Consider the following 18,098-nt stretch of genomic DNA (forward strand, 5'->3'; position numbering starts at 1 on the left):
CAAACATTTTAAAGGCTTTATCAATGTTTAGGAAATACAGTACAAGTTCTTTTATTCATTTTTTTGTTTTTTTTTTCTTTTCAAATAGACTTAACCCTTTGAGCACTGAGTTTATTTTGAGCATTCTTTGATTTCTAATAAATACTTTTAAAAACCATGTGCAAAATAGTTATGATGCCTGCCAGGGATGTATTTCCCAGCCTCGTTTATTCAGACTTCTCAAAACAAATGATAATATGATGCTAATAAATATGTATAATTTAAACATGAACCTCTATCAATATAGATGTACTGTATAGCAAAACAAACAATCATACTTTGCTTTCAGATAATGTTTCTGTATACTTTATAAATGCTATCTGTGGTATCTTCTGTATAATTTACAATGTTTGCATGTAAAAAACAAAACCCATAGACCTTTAAAAAAAAAAAAAAGAAAAAGAAATATACACTATACATAGGCACAGCTTATGCCCAGAGCATAGCAGGTACATAAAACACTGTTGCTATAAATGCAAGAAAAAAGGTCATTTAACCACAATCACATTTTTCATAAGAGTCTGAAATCTATACAATATATACACCTATGTTTCAATGTGAAAATAATATTCTTTTAAATTTCAAGGCGTGTTATACCCCTGCAGACCTGCATAAATGGAGGTTTATATTAATTATAACTAAGCTGGTAAGGAGTTTAAAAAACAGAGCTTCATACATTATTATTATTTTACTTTATTTTTTAACCAAATTAATGCAAAAGTGCTTCAAAGTACTCAGAGGGCTAAAGATGAAAGGGTGAGAAATGCCAGCACACTAGAGTCGCGTGGAAAAAGTGTGCCTGATTTCGTTATAAATGCTTAATTAAACTGTCTGTTAATGCATGCAGCTTGAAGCATCGGGGAGGATGCTCACAACTAAATCCCATTTACACAAAGTTCCAAACACTTACCACTGCGTTTTAACCTTCATATTTTACCAGTAACAACAGCTGATTATGCACCTCTATTAAACACTGTACAGTTATACAAAACAGTTCAGCCCAGAGTGATTCTCTGCAGTTAAAATAGGAACATGTGCCAAGAACAAGACAGAGGGGCTTTAAGGTGCCTTCAACAGTTTCCCTCAAAGCAAACTGCAGTCATTTCAATCGAAAGCAAATGCTACTGCTTCTCAAGCTCAGAAACATACAGAAGGTGGTCTTCCGGAGATTTCCCATGTGTTTTGCTAAGGTGAAGTTTAACCGCATGCTTGCTGGCAAAGGTCCGATTGCACAGTTTGCACTGATAGGAGGTCCCCAGATCCTCCTCAGGGGAGGACGTTACCAATTTTTCTGATGGCGACTTGGTTTGTGCTATCTGATTGTTAATCTGTTCGGTGGACAGTTTGGATAAGTCCCGTAGCCGGAAACCCAGGTGTGACTCGAGGTGGCTGATATATGTGGAAGGAGTCCTGATTTGTGACGCACAGTCATTACAAAAGAACACGGGGTGGCCAGTGTCCAAGTTTTTGAGGAACTTTGTTCCACCTGTCCTTCGCAGCTGGTATTTCACATTGGCCAGCCAGTGGCTGATGGTGGTCATGGAGAGGCCGGTGAACCTGGAGATGTGCATCCGCTCCTGGGGGCTCAGGTCTGACATGATGTACTTCCCCTCCGAGGTCTGCCGCAGGCTGGCAGCAAATTGGGCCTGGAGAATCAGCAGGTGCTGGGGGTTCCAGTTTGACTGGCGGCCCTTCCTCTTCTGCGCAGGCGTCGACTCCTCGGCCTCCTCCAGAGTGGCCCCATCAATGTCAGACTTCTCAGAGATGCTGGAAGGAGTGGAGGATTTTGACGTGTGGCTCTCTGTCAAGTTCTTCAGCATATCGGATATATCTGACAAGGCATTCTCGCGTAGCGGCGAGTTTGACATGAACGATACGACGGCAGATGTCTTTGCCGTTGTCACCGTGGATGAGGAGGTTGCTGGGGCTGTGGACGTGGGTGACAAAAGCACTGAACCCAAAGAGCAGCCTTTGTCACTCTTCCCTTTTGTCAAGTCTATGGGCTGGTCATTGTTGACGTGGTAGAAATAGCGGTCGAGGTGGTCCGCCTTCTTGGACTGCAGGGGCGGTGGGGTGGCCACTGCCGCCTTCTCAGCCAGGCTGTTGCTCATCTTGAAGAGCATGCTCATGGGGTCAAGGGCAGGCAGGGAGGGCTTGGCAGCCTTGCCCAGGTGAATGTTCATGACCGACTGCAGGGCGCTCAAGGGGTTCACAAAAGGCTGTTCTGGGGGGTGGTCAGTGATGATGGCCGTGCTGCCACTCAAGCCACCAGTCAAGGGCTTCATCAGCTCTTTGCCGTTCTCCACTGGCTCTGCCGGGGGGCTCCCCTCCTTGCACCCATCCCGCTGGGGGCTAGGGCTGTTCCCCTGGCTTTTGAAGCCCCCATCACTAGAGGCCTCCATCTTGATGGGCTCACTGACCTCGCTGCTGCAGGGGGATGGAGTGGCTCGCTTGGGAGGGGAAAGCTTGCCCTCTGGCTCCTTCATCTTCTCCTCAACTTTGGCGACTTTCTCGGTGACCTTTTTCACCAGCTCCTCCATGGCGTGAAAGTTTGTCTTGGGCATGGGTGAGGTCTGGCTGCTGGGCGGAGAGACCAGGGTCTGGGTTTTTGTGGGAGACACAATCTCACTGTTGCTAAACATGGGTTTCAGGGGTGTGCTTTTCCCTGATGAGCCCAGGGACAGCTTCATCATATTGGGGAGCTGGTAGGCGGCGTGGATGCTGGGGTAGCCCCCCCAGCTGGGGGTGCCATTCTGGGCCTTGTTGATGGCGGACGTCACTGTGTTTTCTAGGGATTTAAGGATATCTAGTCCCCCCTTGGGGCTCTCTTCTAAGTCATTTTCAGTCAAATAATGGTACTTGGAAGAGATGTCGTACTTTTCCTCTTCCTCGCTGAGCTTCTCCTTTTCCTTGGGTTTCTCATCAGGGACGGCTTTCTCCTTTTCCACTTCCTTCTTGACTTCCACACTGAGCTTCGGGGAGATGCTCGCAGGAGTGGTGGAGGGGGACGTGAAAGTGGTGGCTGCTAGGGGCACAGACTGCACCTTCTCATCCAGCAGTGTTGTGATGGTGGGCGTGACGGGGGTCTCCATGATAGGCTTCCCCTTCTTCATGGCCGAGCTGGTGACCTTGATGAAGTGGCCTGTGACCATCATGTGGGCCGTGAGCTCCTGCAGCGTATCATGGGAACTGCCACACTCCATGCACTTCAGGATCTGGGACTTCCTGGCCTCAAAGTGCCACGCATAGCTGGCCCCGTTCTGGTGGCCGTACCGGTTATTTGGCGTGATGTAAGGGTTGGAGTTCTTCTGAAGCACATCGTTAGTGTCCGACATGGCAGCTTTGGGGGTCCCACCCGTGGAATCCGGGGAGCTGGGGAGCTCCAGCTCCAGTGAAGCTTTCTTCCGAGCAGCAGGAATGATTTTGGCTGCGACAGGAGTGACGGGCTCCTTCAGAGGCACTTTTTGGTAGTGTTTCGTTTTGATCATATGGACACTCAAGTCCTGGAGGGACTCAAAGGAGTGGCCACAGTACATGCACTTCAACACCTTCTGGGCATCTTCCTTCCCTTCCATTTCCAGCAGGGAGCGTTTGCGTGGCTTGGACCAGCGCTTGGGGTTGTTGTTATCGGTCTCATGGTTGTCGTCGCGATAATGCCCCGTTTCGTTCATGTGCACCGTCAACTCCACCAGGGTGTCATAGGCGGCACTGCAATCCTTGCAGCGGAACTTGCTGGCCCCTGTGAAGATGGAGCCATAGAGCTTGCTGCTCTGCCGGTACAGCTGCACGGTGCTGAAGAGGCTGGGCTCGGGCAGCATGCGGCTCTGGGACACCTGCTGCAGGGTCTTGGCCATGGCACTCTGGTGCCAGTCAAAGCTCCCGCTGCCACAGCTGCTGCTGCTGCTGCTGCTGCTACTGCTGCTGCCATTATTCTTTTCCGAGGAGGGCTGGTGCAGGTTGAGGTTGAGGTTGGACCAGTAGGAGTTGGAGAGAAAGTTGTTGTAGACAGCCTTCATCTGCTCCAGGCTATCTGACACGGTCGTATCTTCCAGGGGGACGGTGACCTCCTTGGTCTCCTCTTCATTCTTGATGGAGCTGCTTTCAAAGTCAGCCATTCGGTCACTGGTCTCACTGATGTGTGACTCGCTGTCCATTTCGTGGCTGGAAAATTCAGCCGCTGGGGAGTTCTGATAGCTGGGGCAGCTCTTACTGAGTTCCTTCTCTGGGCACATGTACTTGGCCGAGGGTTCTCCATCTGCTGCATGTTCTTCCGGGTCTATATCTTCATCTACCAGGGCAGCAGCTTTTAACTCATCTGAGACATAGGCTGCCGTGGTAACAGGTGGGAAAGTGAGACAGGTAGGAGAGAAAGAAGGGAGAGAGGGAGAAGGGGAAAGAGAGAGAGAAAGAAAAAAAAACATTAGTAAGTGTTGATATTACCTAGAATATGTTCTCAGCTCTCAGAAAAACATAGCAAACTAGATGGGCACATGTATTTGTAAGATTAAATAGTTAAAATGTGGTGTTTCTTTGGAGCAAAAAAAAAAAAAAAAACTGCTCTTCAAACATAATTTGCCACCTTATTCTTCTCAAGGGGCAACAGCTTGAAATTAAAACTAAATTTGAAATTAATGAAGCACATTCTGGAGGTGGCATTCATTTCTAAAGTAATAAATTACTTGTATCAACCTCAGAGACAGCAGTTCCCGTCTGTCAATTAATATGTCTTATGCTTCTCCTACCCCTAATGCATTTCTTAACAGACAGATTCACAATTTAAATTAAGCAAGCATTTTTTACTCATTACATTTTTGAGGCTCAATCTTTAATAAATATAAAGTACAAAAACATCAATAAAACTTTTACGAAGTAAAAAGAAAGTACATCAATTGCAATAAATTTAAAAAAAGATTTTGTGGCTTTTTTCTTTCTTCCTTCTGGAAAAGCGGGTCTCATCATAGCTTAGACTAAGTTTCCTACCAGGGATCAGTGTGGGTTTGTTCCGGTTGGGAGAGAAGACCCTGACCCGCTACCACCCAGCCCTGGCCCCACCCCTCACACGTACATTCAGCCATTCTCAGCCACCCGCCACACACTATCCATGCAGAATTATGTCAGAACAAGTTCAGGAAAATTGGTATGCGGTGCTTATTCCTGCTGTATAAATATATACAAGACCTTCCAGTGGACCTTACAAATGTCAAAGTGTTTGCTCTTTAGACTACTTTGTCAATATTTACTCGGCATAAGCTCTATGGGCATCCAACAGGGATCCTGTCTTTCTGGAAGCAGTGTAACTGGGGATGTAGATCCAGCACTTGTTCCCGAGCAGGTGGAGGGCAGGGCCCAGCAGCTGCAGGTTCTAGAAGATGGGTACCCAGGGACGCAGAGTCTAGAGACACTTGTGTTCTTGGAACAGAGGGGTTTTTTTGTTTTGTTTTGTTTTTTCATTTTCTTGAGTTCAGTGACTCAGGTTATTCCTTACTAAAGTGCACCTAACACCACATACTGCTTCTGGGTGGTCTTGTGAACAATCAGGTATAGCCAGCCCTGCGGTGAGTAACAATTTCAAGCCAGAGGAGAAGGTGGAAAAACTGACTTTTTCCTGTATGCTCCTAGATACCTGTTTGCTTCAAAAGGCCAGAAGGTAAGTGTGCTAGGTGGCTGGAATGCTGCAGTACTAATTGCAAGTTCTTAGAAAAGGAAGGGGAGCTTGGTTTGTGGAACTCACTCCAATAACTTTAAAGATTTGCCCCAGATTAATTTCATATCAGAAGAAAAAAAAAGCAGAAAATGTGAAATGATTTTCTTGAAGCTAAATATTTATCCTCCCCACCCCCCGCCATCCCCCACTGTTCCTTCTGGGTCAAGTGTAATTCTTTTACTCCTAAGCACCCCCTTTAACCACCAAGATTTTGAGGCTGAGATATAACAGTGACGTCACAACACTGACATAATGTGAATTTGGATGGGAACAGTGTCCCAGGTACCACATCAGCTGTAGGGATGGGGATATTTCTGCTCATATGTGAAGTACGAAGTAAGAGTCTTGTGCATGAGCCATGGAACATCCTTTACAAATGACCAGAAGAAAGCGCCCTGCTCCAGTCAGCTGAGGTGTGATGTGCTATAGCGGACCTTGAGTCTAAGGCCATGCACGTAGAGATGACAAATTAAAATGGCAAAAGCTCTTTTCCTAGGGCCAAGGCCAAAATGAATAGGGAAACAGTGCAAGCCAAGGGAGGCTCCTTCGTTGGCCACAGTGAAGAATGTGAAGGCGTGTGTTGGAAAAGGCACAGGAAAAGAAATTTAAAAGGACGGCTCACTCATCCCCACAGCCCTCCTTGGCTTGCAGCACATTCTAGAAATCTGGACTCACATACTCCAGTGGGGTGGCAGGCATAGGGGGGAGGGAAGCCAGGGTAGAGGGACAAAGCATCCCAATTTGCCTGGACTTATCCTGGTTTTAGCATGTTAAGTCCTGCATCCTGGGAATCCATTCAGTCTTTTGCAAACCGGATGACTGTTGGTCACCCTAGCTGGGGGACACAGCATAACCTAGGTCTGATCATCTAGGTTAGGTGGGTCTGCAGACTCTCCTGTAATCCTTGCAGAAAGTGGCTAGGGCATGGTGGCCTGGGTTTAGCCAGACACAGCCTGCTGTCTGCAGAAATGCACAGGGTGCCCTTATCTGTGATGTTCTGTCACAGAGGCTTTACTGTGAATAACCAGTGTGGGAAAGGAGCACGAAACCACATGGCCTGTGTCCCTACAACTGAGACCCAAGGAAAGCTTGGCCCTGGTAGACAGGGATAGATATCCAAGCCCCTTCTTTCCTGGAGATACCCTTGGAGTCACAGTCTGCAGCACAAATCCCATGTCCTGGACATTTTGGTCCCATGACAGCTCTCACGGAATTAGGACAAGGAAAGCAATGGCCCCACTAGTAGCCACTATGGAAGGACACCAAGCACCCAGAAGAAGCAGGGGTCAACAGTGGATATGAAAGGGCCACTGTAGCATGAAGGCTACCAGCCAAGAAGGGAAACCTAGCAGCCTTGCCAGCCTACCTCCCACCCAGGAGCAGCGTGGCTCCCTAAGGCTAGGCACCCCCACCCCACCCCATGGTGGAAGCCTCAATTCAGCTCTCGTGTGCAGCAGGCTGTCTGGGGCACCCTCCATGGCACCGTCACTGACTTGACCAGCTCCTGCCCCGGCTGACCCCCAACATACTCCAGTATGCTTTGTAAATTACACAGCAGTATCAGAATGTCATCAGTATGATGACCAAGGAGGACATTAGTATTGAAAGGAAAGGAAGGCTAGCCTCCCTGGAGGGAACAAAATCCAACTCTGAGGAAAAGTAAAAGGCTCCAGTGCTAAGACGACCTGAGTTCTGGGGAGACCTGGCCTCACCCCATACCCCACCCCTGGCCCCGTCCTTAGGGGCCCCTTTCTGAGGGTCCTTACAAGTACACTGTGGTTTCTGAGGGTCCTTACAAGCGCACCACTGTGATGGGAACTTCGCTACCTGTTAAAATGGCCATTTTCTTTTCAGACCCAATGGTGAGAAATATTTCCTCAGGTTGAGCCTAAAGATTTCTGCCCGCTGGTTCTTTACTCCACGTTAAAAGAGAGGACAAAGTACCAGTCCTTCTGCATTGTTCTGCAATAATTGCCCTCCTCGAGAATATCACATACATGTTTGATTACTGAACTTCAAACATCACAAGAAGGTGGAAATGGGCTGAGAGAGAGGGTAGAGGGGATTAAGGGATGAAAAGCACTCATTTGCTCCACAAATACCTCCTGAGCGCCCACATCAGCCAAGTGAGCACTGCACTCTGAGCAGGGCACCATTTTCTTTCTCTTGGCCTCAGTTTCCCTGTCTGAACAATACAGGGCATTAGAGTAATGATCTGTAAGGTCCTCTCTCCTCCACATTTCTATCATCTTACAGCTTTTCTGAGAAAAGGGTGAAGAACCAAGGTGTAAACCCCTTTGGTCCGGTTCATTTGCTCCAAGCACAGCTCCTCACAAACACTTAGCAATTCAGTCATTCCTCAGCCCTCTCTCCTCTGGACTGAAACTAACGGGCCAAGTCCCTGGTTGGATAGCAGGAGGAACTTCTGGACACTGGGATAATTAATGCCCTGGATCAGGCAAAGAGGGGAGGGGACATTGGGTGTTTCCAGCCACTGTCTGCACAGACGATGAAAAGTCAACTGAGGGGTGGGTGGGCCTGACAAGAACCCGGTCCCTTCCATGCTGGTCATCAGCGGGCCCGCAGCAGGCACTATCCACTGCTTGGACCTGACAGTGAATTGTGTCCGGCTTTGGGGAGCTCTGCTACTGTCTCCAATAGTTATTTGAATCTCTTGTTGCTGTTTAACTTTCTGCACATTCTTACCTGAATTCTCTAAAGGCAAGGGCCTCACACCCTTGGAACTGTACATAGTAGACGTGCACTGTCCCATTTGAAAAGAGGTTAGTTGGAGGTCACTTCCAGCAGCAAGGTGTTGCAGACAGCCTTTGTCACAGGATCTGCCCCTTCTCTCTGTCCCCTACTCTTCCACACTTGACTGGTCCAGCCACCTGAGCATCTCTTACTCCCTTCTTAACCAACTCCCCAACTCCAGCCCCAGCCGCTTCAATCTAGTTTCCAAGCAGAAGCCACTGGGATTGGTCTAAAATAGTGGGCTGGCCATGCCACTCCCCCAGGTAACAGCCTCAGTGACTTCTCATTGGGCTTGGAAGAAAGTCCAAATTGCTCAGAGGAGCCCAAAGTCCTCCACCATGTGGCCCTTCTTCTTCTCCAGTCCTCTTGACTTCTAGAATGTGCCAAGACCTCTCACTCCTCACCTCACTTCCCTCTGCTGGAAACCCTGAGGCAGATGCAAAAAAGTGGAAGGTGAGGCATCCTCTCCCCCCAGGACCCAGGTGAAAGGTCAGTTCCCGTGTGGGGGACAGGGAGCTTCTCTGACACCACCTTCTGTCCCCTTAGCACCCTCTCTCTTCCCACTACAAAGCTCAATACTGAAAGCACTTGTCTGCAGCCAGATGTTCCAGATGTTCCAACCAACTGCCAGCATTGTGTGGTCAGGACCGGCCCCCCACACCCTCATGCCCCAGATATCTGTGGCAACCCTATCGTCTGGCCCAGTGTGGCCACTCAATATATATCCTTGCAAGGAATGAATGAATGAATGAATGAATGAATGAATGAACCTCTTACACAACTTCTTCAAATCTTCTAAATAGTTACCAAAACCTTTCAGCTAGATCCAGACTCCAGCTAGTCCCAGAGCAAAGCAGAGGTTCTGGGGTGGGATCCAGTCCTTCCTGGGTCACTTCTTTGAAGGGGACTGGCATTTGCAGCAGTGCCATTTCATGAGGAAGGGCCTCTAGGGGGGACAGGGTGATGGGAGCCACCTCTGAGGAAGAGGGGAGGAAACGCCCCAATTGGTGGTCTCTTTGCATGGGCGCCACCCCTGTCTGTGCTCACCCCCAAATACCCATCTTCAAGAATGCATTATTATCCCTCTTTTCTCTTTAACATATAAGATTGAAACCTTGGCTGCCAGCTCCAGTAGAGGAGGCAGCTGGACTGTGGGGCAGGCGGGGATGTCATTCAACCCAAACCAACAGCTGCAGAGGATGCAAAGAGACACAGGAGCGAGCAGAGATTGGCAAGTGAGGTGCAGGCTGGGGAATCTGCATTTCATTTCTCCCCAGAGCACTCCATTGAAAAAGTCCCTCTTCAAGACCTGAGCCCCTACCCAACTGCTGCACCTGCCTCCCTACACACATCCCCACTTCCCCTACCCAGCGAACGAAAAGAAAGTGCCTAAAGCGGCAAGACAGCAATCGATCTCTTGAGAGCTGAGTGCCAAGGACACATTTTCAGACAACTGGATGGACCAAAGAAAGTGGCATGAGCAGAACGAAATGGTATTCTTGGGTAGAGATGCACACTCATGAGAAATAAAAGGTCCCAAACTTGCAAAAGCTTCCTACAAAGTTCTATAGCCGAGGGATTGAGGAAAACAAAACAAAACAACCATGATCCTGCCTAATGCGTGATGTACGCATGTTTACGAACCATTTTCCCATTCATGACATCTGATCCTCTCCATGGTCCTGGGAGGTGGATAAAATGATCTCCATTTTGCAGACAAGAAAACTGGAGTTCTGGCAAGTAACATGGAACACTTGCACTTAGAAGCCAGTTCTGACCCCAAACCCTCTGCTGGGACCCCTCAGGATGAGTCAGTGAAGGGAGAAAAGGCATTTGACTAAACTCCTCAGGCCCACATCCCAGGTTTGAGTGTAAGGCAACCACACAGAAGGAGCACGGGGGTGAGTGCCGTGGTCCTGAGGTGCAGAGTGGGCTGCAAGGCAAAGCCTTGGAAGGCTCCCCCAGGGGGATTCCACACCAGCCCCTCGAGGAGGGTCCTGAGTCCCCACCCACGGCTCACCTCATTAATACTTATTATCATCATTAACCAAACTCAAACACTAGGTAAAAAGAAATTAATACGTTTCATATAAATATAAAACAGTAAGCTGGGGCATAATGGAATTCATCTCTGGGCAGGTGGGAATTTCCTTCATCACACAGTTATGAGGTTATAAATCTCTCCCAAAAGGTGGGGATAAAGTGTCAGCTTGGATCTGCACTCTCCAGCCATGGGGCTGCAGGGCGGGGGGAGACGGGCAGGGGAAGACAGATGGGGGGTCGGGGAGGATGCTGGGGTATGAATGAAAAGAAAGGAAAAGAAGCCGTGGCTGTGCCATGCTCCTAGAGTGATTCCAAAGCATATAGCCCTTGAATTTTAGCATTTTCTGGGCTGAAATGAAGGTTCTGAAGTTATAAGGTGCTTTGCTGGCTAACACTTCCTATAGATTCCCTTTTCCCACGTGTGACTGTCATCTTCCAAAAGGATGCCTGGACTGGCAAGGAGGGCAAGGTGGGGGCAAAAGGGAGGGCAGGGAAAGGAGGCTGGGACTGAAGAAGGAAGGGGCCCACCTGCCGTCCAGGGGGTGGGCAGGTGAGGAGAGAGTGAAGATGAGGAAGGAAAGAGAGGACAAAGGGAGAAAAGAAGATGGGCAGGCTCCATTAGGACTGGGGTGGGGCGGGGAGAGACTGCCAAGGGCAGTGGGAAGTAGGCAGAGTGAGAAAGAAAGCTGGTGATGGAGATCTGAGAAGCGACAAGGAAGAAAGAGACTATTTTAGTGGAAAGGACGATAAGAAAGAGAGGGCCTGGAGCTTGGGAGTTCTGGTGCAGAGGAGGCCATGGGGGCAGCCGCCGAGGTGGCCAGGACAGCAGAGGCCCCAGGGGAGCCACTGCAGGTCACTTCCAGGACTCGAGACTCCAGGCCTTTTCTCCGCCTCCCCAGAGCACTCAGGTTTTCAAGTGACACAGGATGATTTTTTTTTCTTCTTTTTTGTTTAAAGAATAATTTAGCCAGCTGAGGAGATGACAAAGAAGGAAGTTTGGCCAGCCCTGCTGAACAGAGCAAGTGGGAGGGAGATTGGAGACAGAGGCTCTGGCCTCTGCCTCAGAGACGATCTGGGGTCATCCTGGGTGAATGGGACATTCTGGTGTCTACGGTGGCCAGGGAAACCCTGAGAGGAACAGACCCCAGGGTCCACGCTGGCCTCGGCAAACCTCCAGGAGCCCCTCTAAGGCCCCACATACATGTGATCACACTGGAGACACCCAGAAGATGCAGGGACAAGCTGAAATGGGATGGCTTGTGAAGAAGGCTGTTGGGTCTGCAATCCAGCTGTCCTGCAGGGGCCCCCCAGGACTCATGCGCACCAGTCTCTGCAGACCTTCCTCTTGCCCTCCCTGCACAGCCAGGGCCACTCTGCCTATGTTGTGAATCAAATTCAGGCACATTGCCTAAACTCCCAGGGAGGCCCTGAGTCCCCCTCATTGCTGCAGAATGTGCTCAGACCAGGAAAAATGCCAAGATCCTCATGGGGTGTCTTGACAACTTTTGACTCCCCCCACCTCCCCATGGCCCCCACACCTGGGCCCACAACAGATCAGACCCTCAGGGAAATGACAGGAGGGGACCATTTGGAAGCCATAGCATGGAGCACTGTCCAGGAGGGCAGTAGCCTGGACTCTGGAGGGGACCTGCCGTTTCTGCTGGTGCTTCTGCATTGCATTTTTTTCTATGAAACTGTGTGATGTTACAGACAGCGAGGGTCTTAGTTCCTGCTCTGCCACGTACTGGTCACCTGGCCTTGACAACAGGCTTCCTGTCTCTGAGCTTCAGTTTTTTCGCCTATGAATGGAAGGGAGGAAGGCAGGGGTAGATATGGCCACATCCACGTCCAAGGTGTTTGTAAACAACTAACAATTTCATCAGGAGAGAACATAAGGGATTTTTCCATGTAAAAAGGATTCTACAAATAAAGGGGCACCAACTGTGCCGGGAATGTGCTCCACAGAAGTGCAGGGGGCCACCCACTGTCTAGCACCCTGGAGGCAGAGTCAGGTGACCAGTCTCCAGGCTCGCTCCTCCTCTTGTAAAGGCCTCTGAGTTGAGGGTCTCCTAGACCCTCCACACTGGCCTCACTGCCTTTCAGGAAAGGGGGCTTTGGAAGACCAGCGGAGAGCCCTGCTGGGGCGGGAGCTCCCCCCTGGGACTCAGGTTCTGCCCTTCTCCCTCTGGCAGCCTTGGATCTGGGCTGTGGAAAAGGAAGAAAGCCAGAGAGGAAAGGGAAGAAGGAGGGAGGGAAACAAAGGCAAGGAAAGGAGGCAGAGGAAGGACGATCAACACGAGATTAACAGATTCAAAATTAATATTCCTGACCCAGCACGCCCCCTGTCCCCAGGACTCCCAGGAAAGCAGGCAAGGGTTTGGACCAAGCCGGGCTCTACCCACAGCTCTACCCCTTTGACCTGACCCAAGAAGCCCCTCTCCACTGGGGGTGTGGGGTCAGAGCCAGATACTCTGCCGCACACTGCTGGGTGGAGAGGCCAGGCTGCCTCTGACACCCAGACCCCATAGCTGCCCAGCATCCCTGCAGCCCCAGCCCCCCGCCAGGACACTTTTTCCAGGCTGAGCCCAACCCCCATATCCAGTGGCTTCTGCCTTGAGTCGCCTCCCTCCGTATAGGGGAACGAGTTCAAAGTTCCCCAGAAAATATTTGACCTAAATCTCACCTTGTTCTAAATACACGTGGAAAATCCAGATGGACGATCCAATTGACACAAGAATGTCTGCTTTACAGAGGACTCATGTAAGCGCCTTACACAATGTGCCCTCTGGGTTATTTTTACACAGGGCTCTCTACTGCGTAAATGTGTCACACACCTCACTGTGATGAGGCAGGAGATTCCTTTGTAAGGGTAGCCACACCTGCAGCATCTGCTCTGTCTGGTGCAATCTGATTTGGGGCCTAAAGCTATCCCCCAGATTTCCTGAGATTCCATAAGACGAGGTGCTCAGAGGCAGCTCCCCACTCCTCCCAGACCAAGCCAGGAGCCTTGGAGGGAGTGAAGGTAGAGAGACAGGGAGGGTACTCAGACCTGGGCCATCAAGACCAAACATACCCCCTCCAGGCAGCCCCAGCACCCGGATGCTTAGGGGCCTTGGGGAAGGTGGAAATCAAAACAGAGGTACATCCTCCTGGCTGCTGACCAGGAGGGCTCAAAGCATTGGCCAACAGAGTGAGGAGGTAGCAATGGAGTGGAGGGGCTTAGCAACACACACTGGGTAGTACTGAGGTGATTAAATTGCACGCTGGGCCTCTGTCAGGTTATTAAATAGGCAGCAGAAAGAGGAAATTGGTCCCAGAGAAGGAGTGCTTATGCCTGGTACCCAGGAGGTCACAACTCAGCAGAGAACACAAGTCTTCTCCACCCATCTACATAGGTACCTGGAGTCACGGAGAAATGTCACCCAAGCCATCTAGGATGACAGAGGTCACAGCCTCTGGGGACAAAGAGGGAATAGTCTTCTTGGATGGTACAAGGGAGATCAGGGGCCTTCCAGGCATTTCTGCTGGGCATCAGAGCTCCCCAGGAACCAGAAGAATGTCCGCCAAAGTCCAAAAGCCAAGACAGAGGGGCTAGCAGGGCATGGTGTGGCTCTGGGGAAGGAAATGTGGCTGAAGCTATAATGGTCAGGACTTCTCCAGAAGGCTGACCACACTGGGATGACAACCTCCCCTAGACTGATTATTCTTCTCACTAGCAAGGTCAGGAATACTAATTTTATGCACGTTAATTTGATATAACGTGAGAGATGAATGCTTGTTCAGTTGGGTATCACTGTGTTAATAAAGCTGCAATGCTTTCATGCCAAGAAAAGCATGACATTAGCGGATTGGTGAATGAGGTCAGTGTGAGAAAGGCCACGTCACTCTTCAGCACAGCCAGAGTGGCCAGTGGTCGTTCAGGCCCTAATGGGCTGCTGCTGCTTCTCTAGGAAACCAATAACAGCGAGGCGCCCAGGGACACCTCCCAGCTGTTGGAAACCCTAGCCTGTCCACAAGACTCAGCATCCAGAATAAGTCCTGTGCTTCCAGATGTGGCAGAAAGCAAGAGGCAAGGAGCCTCCAGATGCCAAAACTGGGGCTCCCACCACTGGGTTAGGAAAGACGCTGCCTGAAGTTTCTCTCTTTGGGTTCTTGTTGAAATGCAAGGGCTCCATTCTGCCATCTCAGCACTCTCTATCCAGAACAACGTCTCTCCCCTTCCCAGCACTGTCCTTATGAGAGAGATGGCTCAAAAAAGGAGGAGGCCAGAAAGCTGGGAGGCTCTCCAACATGAAAAAGGACAGGAAGCTCCCCTATCTTCCAGTTGCTTCTGGGGGGGTGTGCTCTGCTGCAGTTTAGGCACCAACCCCACTGAAAATAAAAATAAATTTACCAAGGACACATTCACACAACAAAAGCAATTGCCTCAGATAAATCTTCAGACAGATAATAAAGAGTAAATAAATACTCAGTTTGGTGGCCACTTTTGTCCTTGGCTTCAAGCACATATGAACCAACTGGGCACCAAATCGATGGTGGAAGTCCACAACAGCCAGCTCTCAAAGGGTGTCTGTCCTCCTGCTCTCTGTGCCTCAGAGGAGCACTTCATTGTTGAAGTCACCTTAACCCACTGTGGAGCTGACAAGGCAGAGCCATAATTCAGCCAGCTCTGTGGGGGGCTGGGATGTTTAGTTGACACCAACAAGTTCGGCCTAGTAGCCAGTGATGGTATGTCAGGTGAAAGAAGGCTTCTGGAGCCAGGGTAAGGGCTCGCAAGAGTGATAGAAGAGTAAATCTTGCTGTGGGTACCATATACCCATTCCTCTTTCTGAGTTCAGTATATGTGCAAATTCCCTCACCGTCTAGAATAAAGAATCCAGGGTCTGAACTCTGTCCCTATATCTTTTTTCCTATTTATTCCACAAAATCCATAAGATAAATCCTAATCTATGATGGATCCAATAAATTAGAAGAATAACTTCATCCAAAGAGAATTCTCTCACCTTGTGGAATAGGAGTTGGGCAAATTATTAGGGGCAGGGAAAGTGCTTGGACTTCCCACATTGCACACATGAGCAGTGGTCAGTTTTGCTAATGGCTGAGAACAGCTATGCCTTACACACCTTCAGCTCTGAAGCATGGGAGCTTGTGGAGGGAGGACAGAGTGATTCCCATGGGGTAGCTTGTGGTTTCTAGGGAAGTAGCTCATTGCAGCAGCTCATGAAACCCAGAGGAACTCCTGCCTGTCTATACATTCAGTGATCTCAAAACATGGGGAAACCACAGGTGAGAATTAGGCAACAGGTTGGGAAAATGTGGGGGTAGTCTTTAAAGTGGGCCTCTTCAAAGTGGCTACACATGTGCAATTCAAATTCTCACTGACACTTACTGGCTTTTCTCCATATTACCAAAAGAGCTGTATCCAGGGAGAAGATAAATGGATGGCTTACATGAAAAGGGAATTAAGATTCACATGGAAGAGGAAGCAATTGATTCATCCAGCCCAGCTACCCATCCATCCACTCACCCACGCATCCATACCTCCATCACCCAACTCATCCATCCTCCATCTATCCATACACCTGCCCATCTGCTCATCCCTCCCTCCCTCCTTTCCTCACTGCGTCCATCTACTCACCCGCACATTCCTCCATTCATTCATCATCTTTTTCTCCCTCCATCCATCTCTACATCTATCCATCCCTCCATCCACCCAAAAACCTATCCATCTATCCACCATGCATTAGACACTAATTACATACTGCAGATGCTTTAGGGTCAGGAATAAAAAGTTACCAAAATGAATAGCTCAGAACAACAGGTTTTACTTTCATGTGGTCAAGATGGCCTTGTCTACATGGGGCAGAAGGGCATTAGAGGATCATACACCTACACAAATGCCTTAGCTTGATATTCAAAGCTCAGCATAACCAAGCCCCATTTTACCTTCCATGTTTTGTCTTTCCTTCCCTCCCAAACACACATGCCACCCTTCCCTGATAATGTTCCTTAAGTCTCACCTTGATCCAAGCTGTTTCTTCCATTTTATATACTATGCTTCATCTCTTCACATTTTCCTACCTGTCCTCCAAGGTCGTGCTCATTCCACCTCCCCCAGGAAGTAGTTTCTCACCTGTCTCTCTGAAAGTGAGCTCTTTAATCTCTTTGATGAGACAATGAATGGAAACGTCCTCTCTAAGCTCTAAATTCTGGAGAAATATAAGGGATTATTCTTGGCATTACTATCTGTACATTTCTTCTGGTGTTTATCTCTCATAGTTTTTACAGTGGTTAACTACATCCATTAATTGTCTCTCCATATACATTACAGGTCCCTGTGTCCTTCACATGGCCTGCTATATCAACTGTCCTCAGTAACCCCTGATCCAGTTCACAGTGTAGCTTGGTTGTGCTTAGTCTAAGAACCAGCACCATCCAAGAGTCACCTCAAGCAGAAGTTTCCATTCTCTTCCTTGACAGCTTTCAAACCTTTTTCTCAGAGGAGCCCCAAGTGTCCTCTGACCTCCCAAGCACCTCTCCTTTCATAGAGCAGAGACACCTCAGTAGAGAGCCAAGGCCACGAGTGCATCTCAGGAGTCCTGACAATGTTCCTCATCTGAGGACCAGAAGGAAAACCTGGAGAAAAAATGCTTCCAATGAGAAAGCAGCCATCTGAAAACCAAGGAGAGAGGCCTCAAAAGAAACCAACACTGCCAACACCTTGAACTTGCATTTCTAGCCTTCTATGTGTGTTGTTTAAGCCAAAAAGAAGAGAGAGAGAAAAAATGCTCCCAGTGACCCCAGACAAGCTCAACCCTGCTCTGTCTGCACTGGGCACTAGCCTGATAGCCACCAACCTTCCTGAGGCTTGCAGCACTGCCAACATTGAGCCAGGACTGACCCGGCACTCATAGCACTCAGTCAATACTCAGCAGCACTCATCCAGCACTCAGCAGCAGCACCAGCCAGTACTCAGCCAGCACTCAACACTAAGCAGCATTCACCCAGCAATTAGCACTCACGGCACTCAGCAGCACTCAGCCAGCACCCATCAGCATCAGCCAGCACTCAGCCAGCAATGACCCAGCACTCAGCTAGGCCTCACTAGAATACCTGTGACCACCATTTAGCTGGATAGTGATGAAATCTTTCTAGTCTGTTTAAAGGAAAAAAGGCAATATCTCAAATGTTTAATTTTTTTATAATTTTGACTGACATACAAATGTCCATAAATTTCAGCCTCGTTTTTATCTATTAAAGCTGTTTCTCCAAACCAATACATAAACACCTATTGGCTACTTGGCATCACAATATGTGTTTCCTTTTAAATACTCTGTCTCACAAATTTATATTGACACATATATTCTGAATTAGATGTTTCTTATACTAGATTCAGGAAACCTCAACACCTCCATCTATAAAAAAAGAAAGTGACAGAGAAAAGAAAAAAGAAACAACAAAATAATGAGAGTAGCACTCTCACGGTTTCATGTATTACCTGCCATAGCCTTTCTATGGAGGATAATTTAGAAGCATATGTAAAATTGAAAATATGTGT

At 48.8% G+C, this 18,098-nt stretch overlaps 1 protein-coding gene across 1 annotated transcript; it reads right to left on the bottom strand.

The window, feature by feature from the left end:
* Positions 1 to 1,160: 1,160 nt before the first annotated feature.
* Positions 1,161 to 4,223, bottom strand: TSHZ3 (teashirt zinc finger homeobox 3). Its single transcript, XM_063112891.1, has 2 exons — positions 1,992 to 4,223; positions 1,161 to 1,928 (listed from the first exon to the last, which is right to left on the bottom strand). Exons 1-2 carry the CDS (start codon positions 4,191 to 4,193, stop codon positions 1,161 to 1,163), a joined length of 2,970 nt encoding a protein of 989 aa, XP_062968961.1. The 5' UTR covers positions 4,194 to 4,223.
* Between the last annotated feature and the right edge of the window lie 13,875 nt (positions 4,224 to 18,098).

The sequence above is a fragment of the Cynocephalus volans genome, chromosome 10 (assembly GCF_027409185.1).
Source record: "Cynocephalus volans isolate mCynVol1 chromosome 10, mCynVol1.pri, whole genome shotgun sequence".
Lineage (NCBI taxonomy): Eukaryota > Metazoa > Chordata > Mammalia > Dermoptera > Cynocephalidae > Cynocephalus > Cynocephalus volans.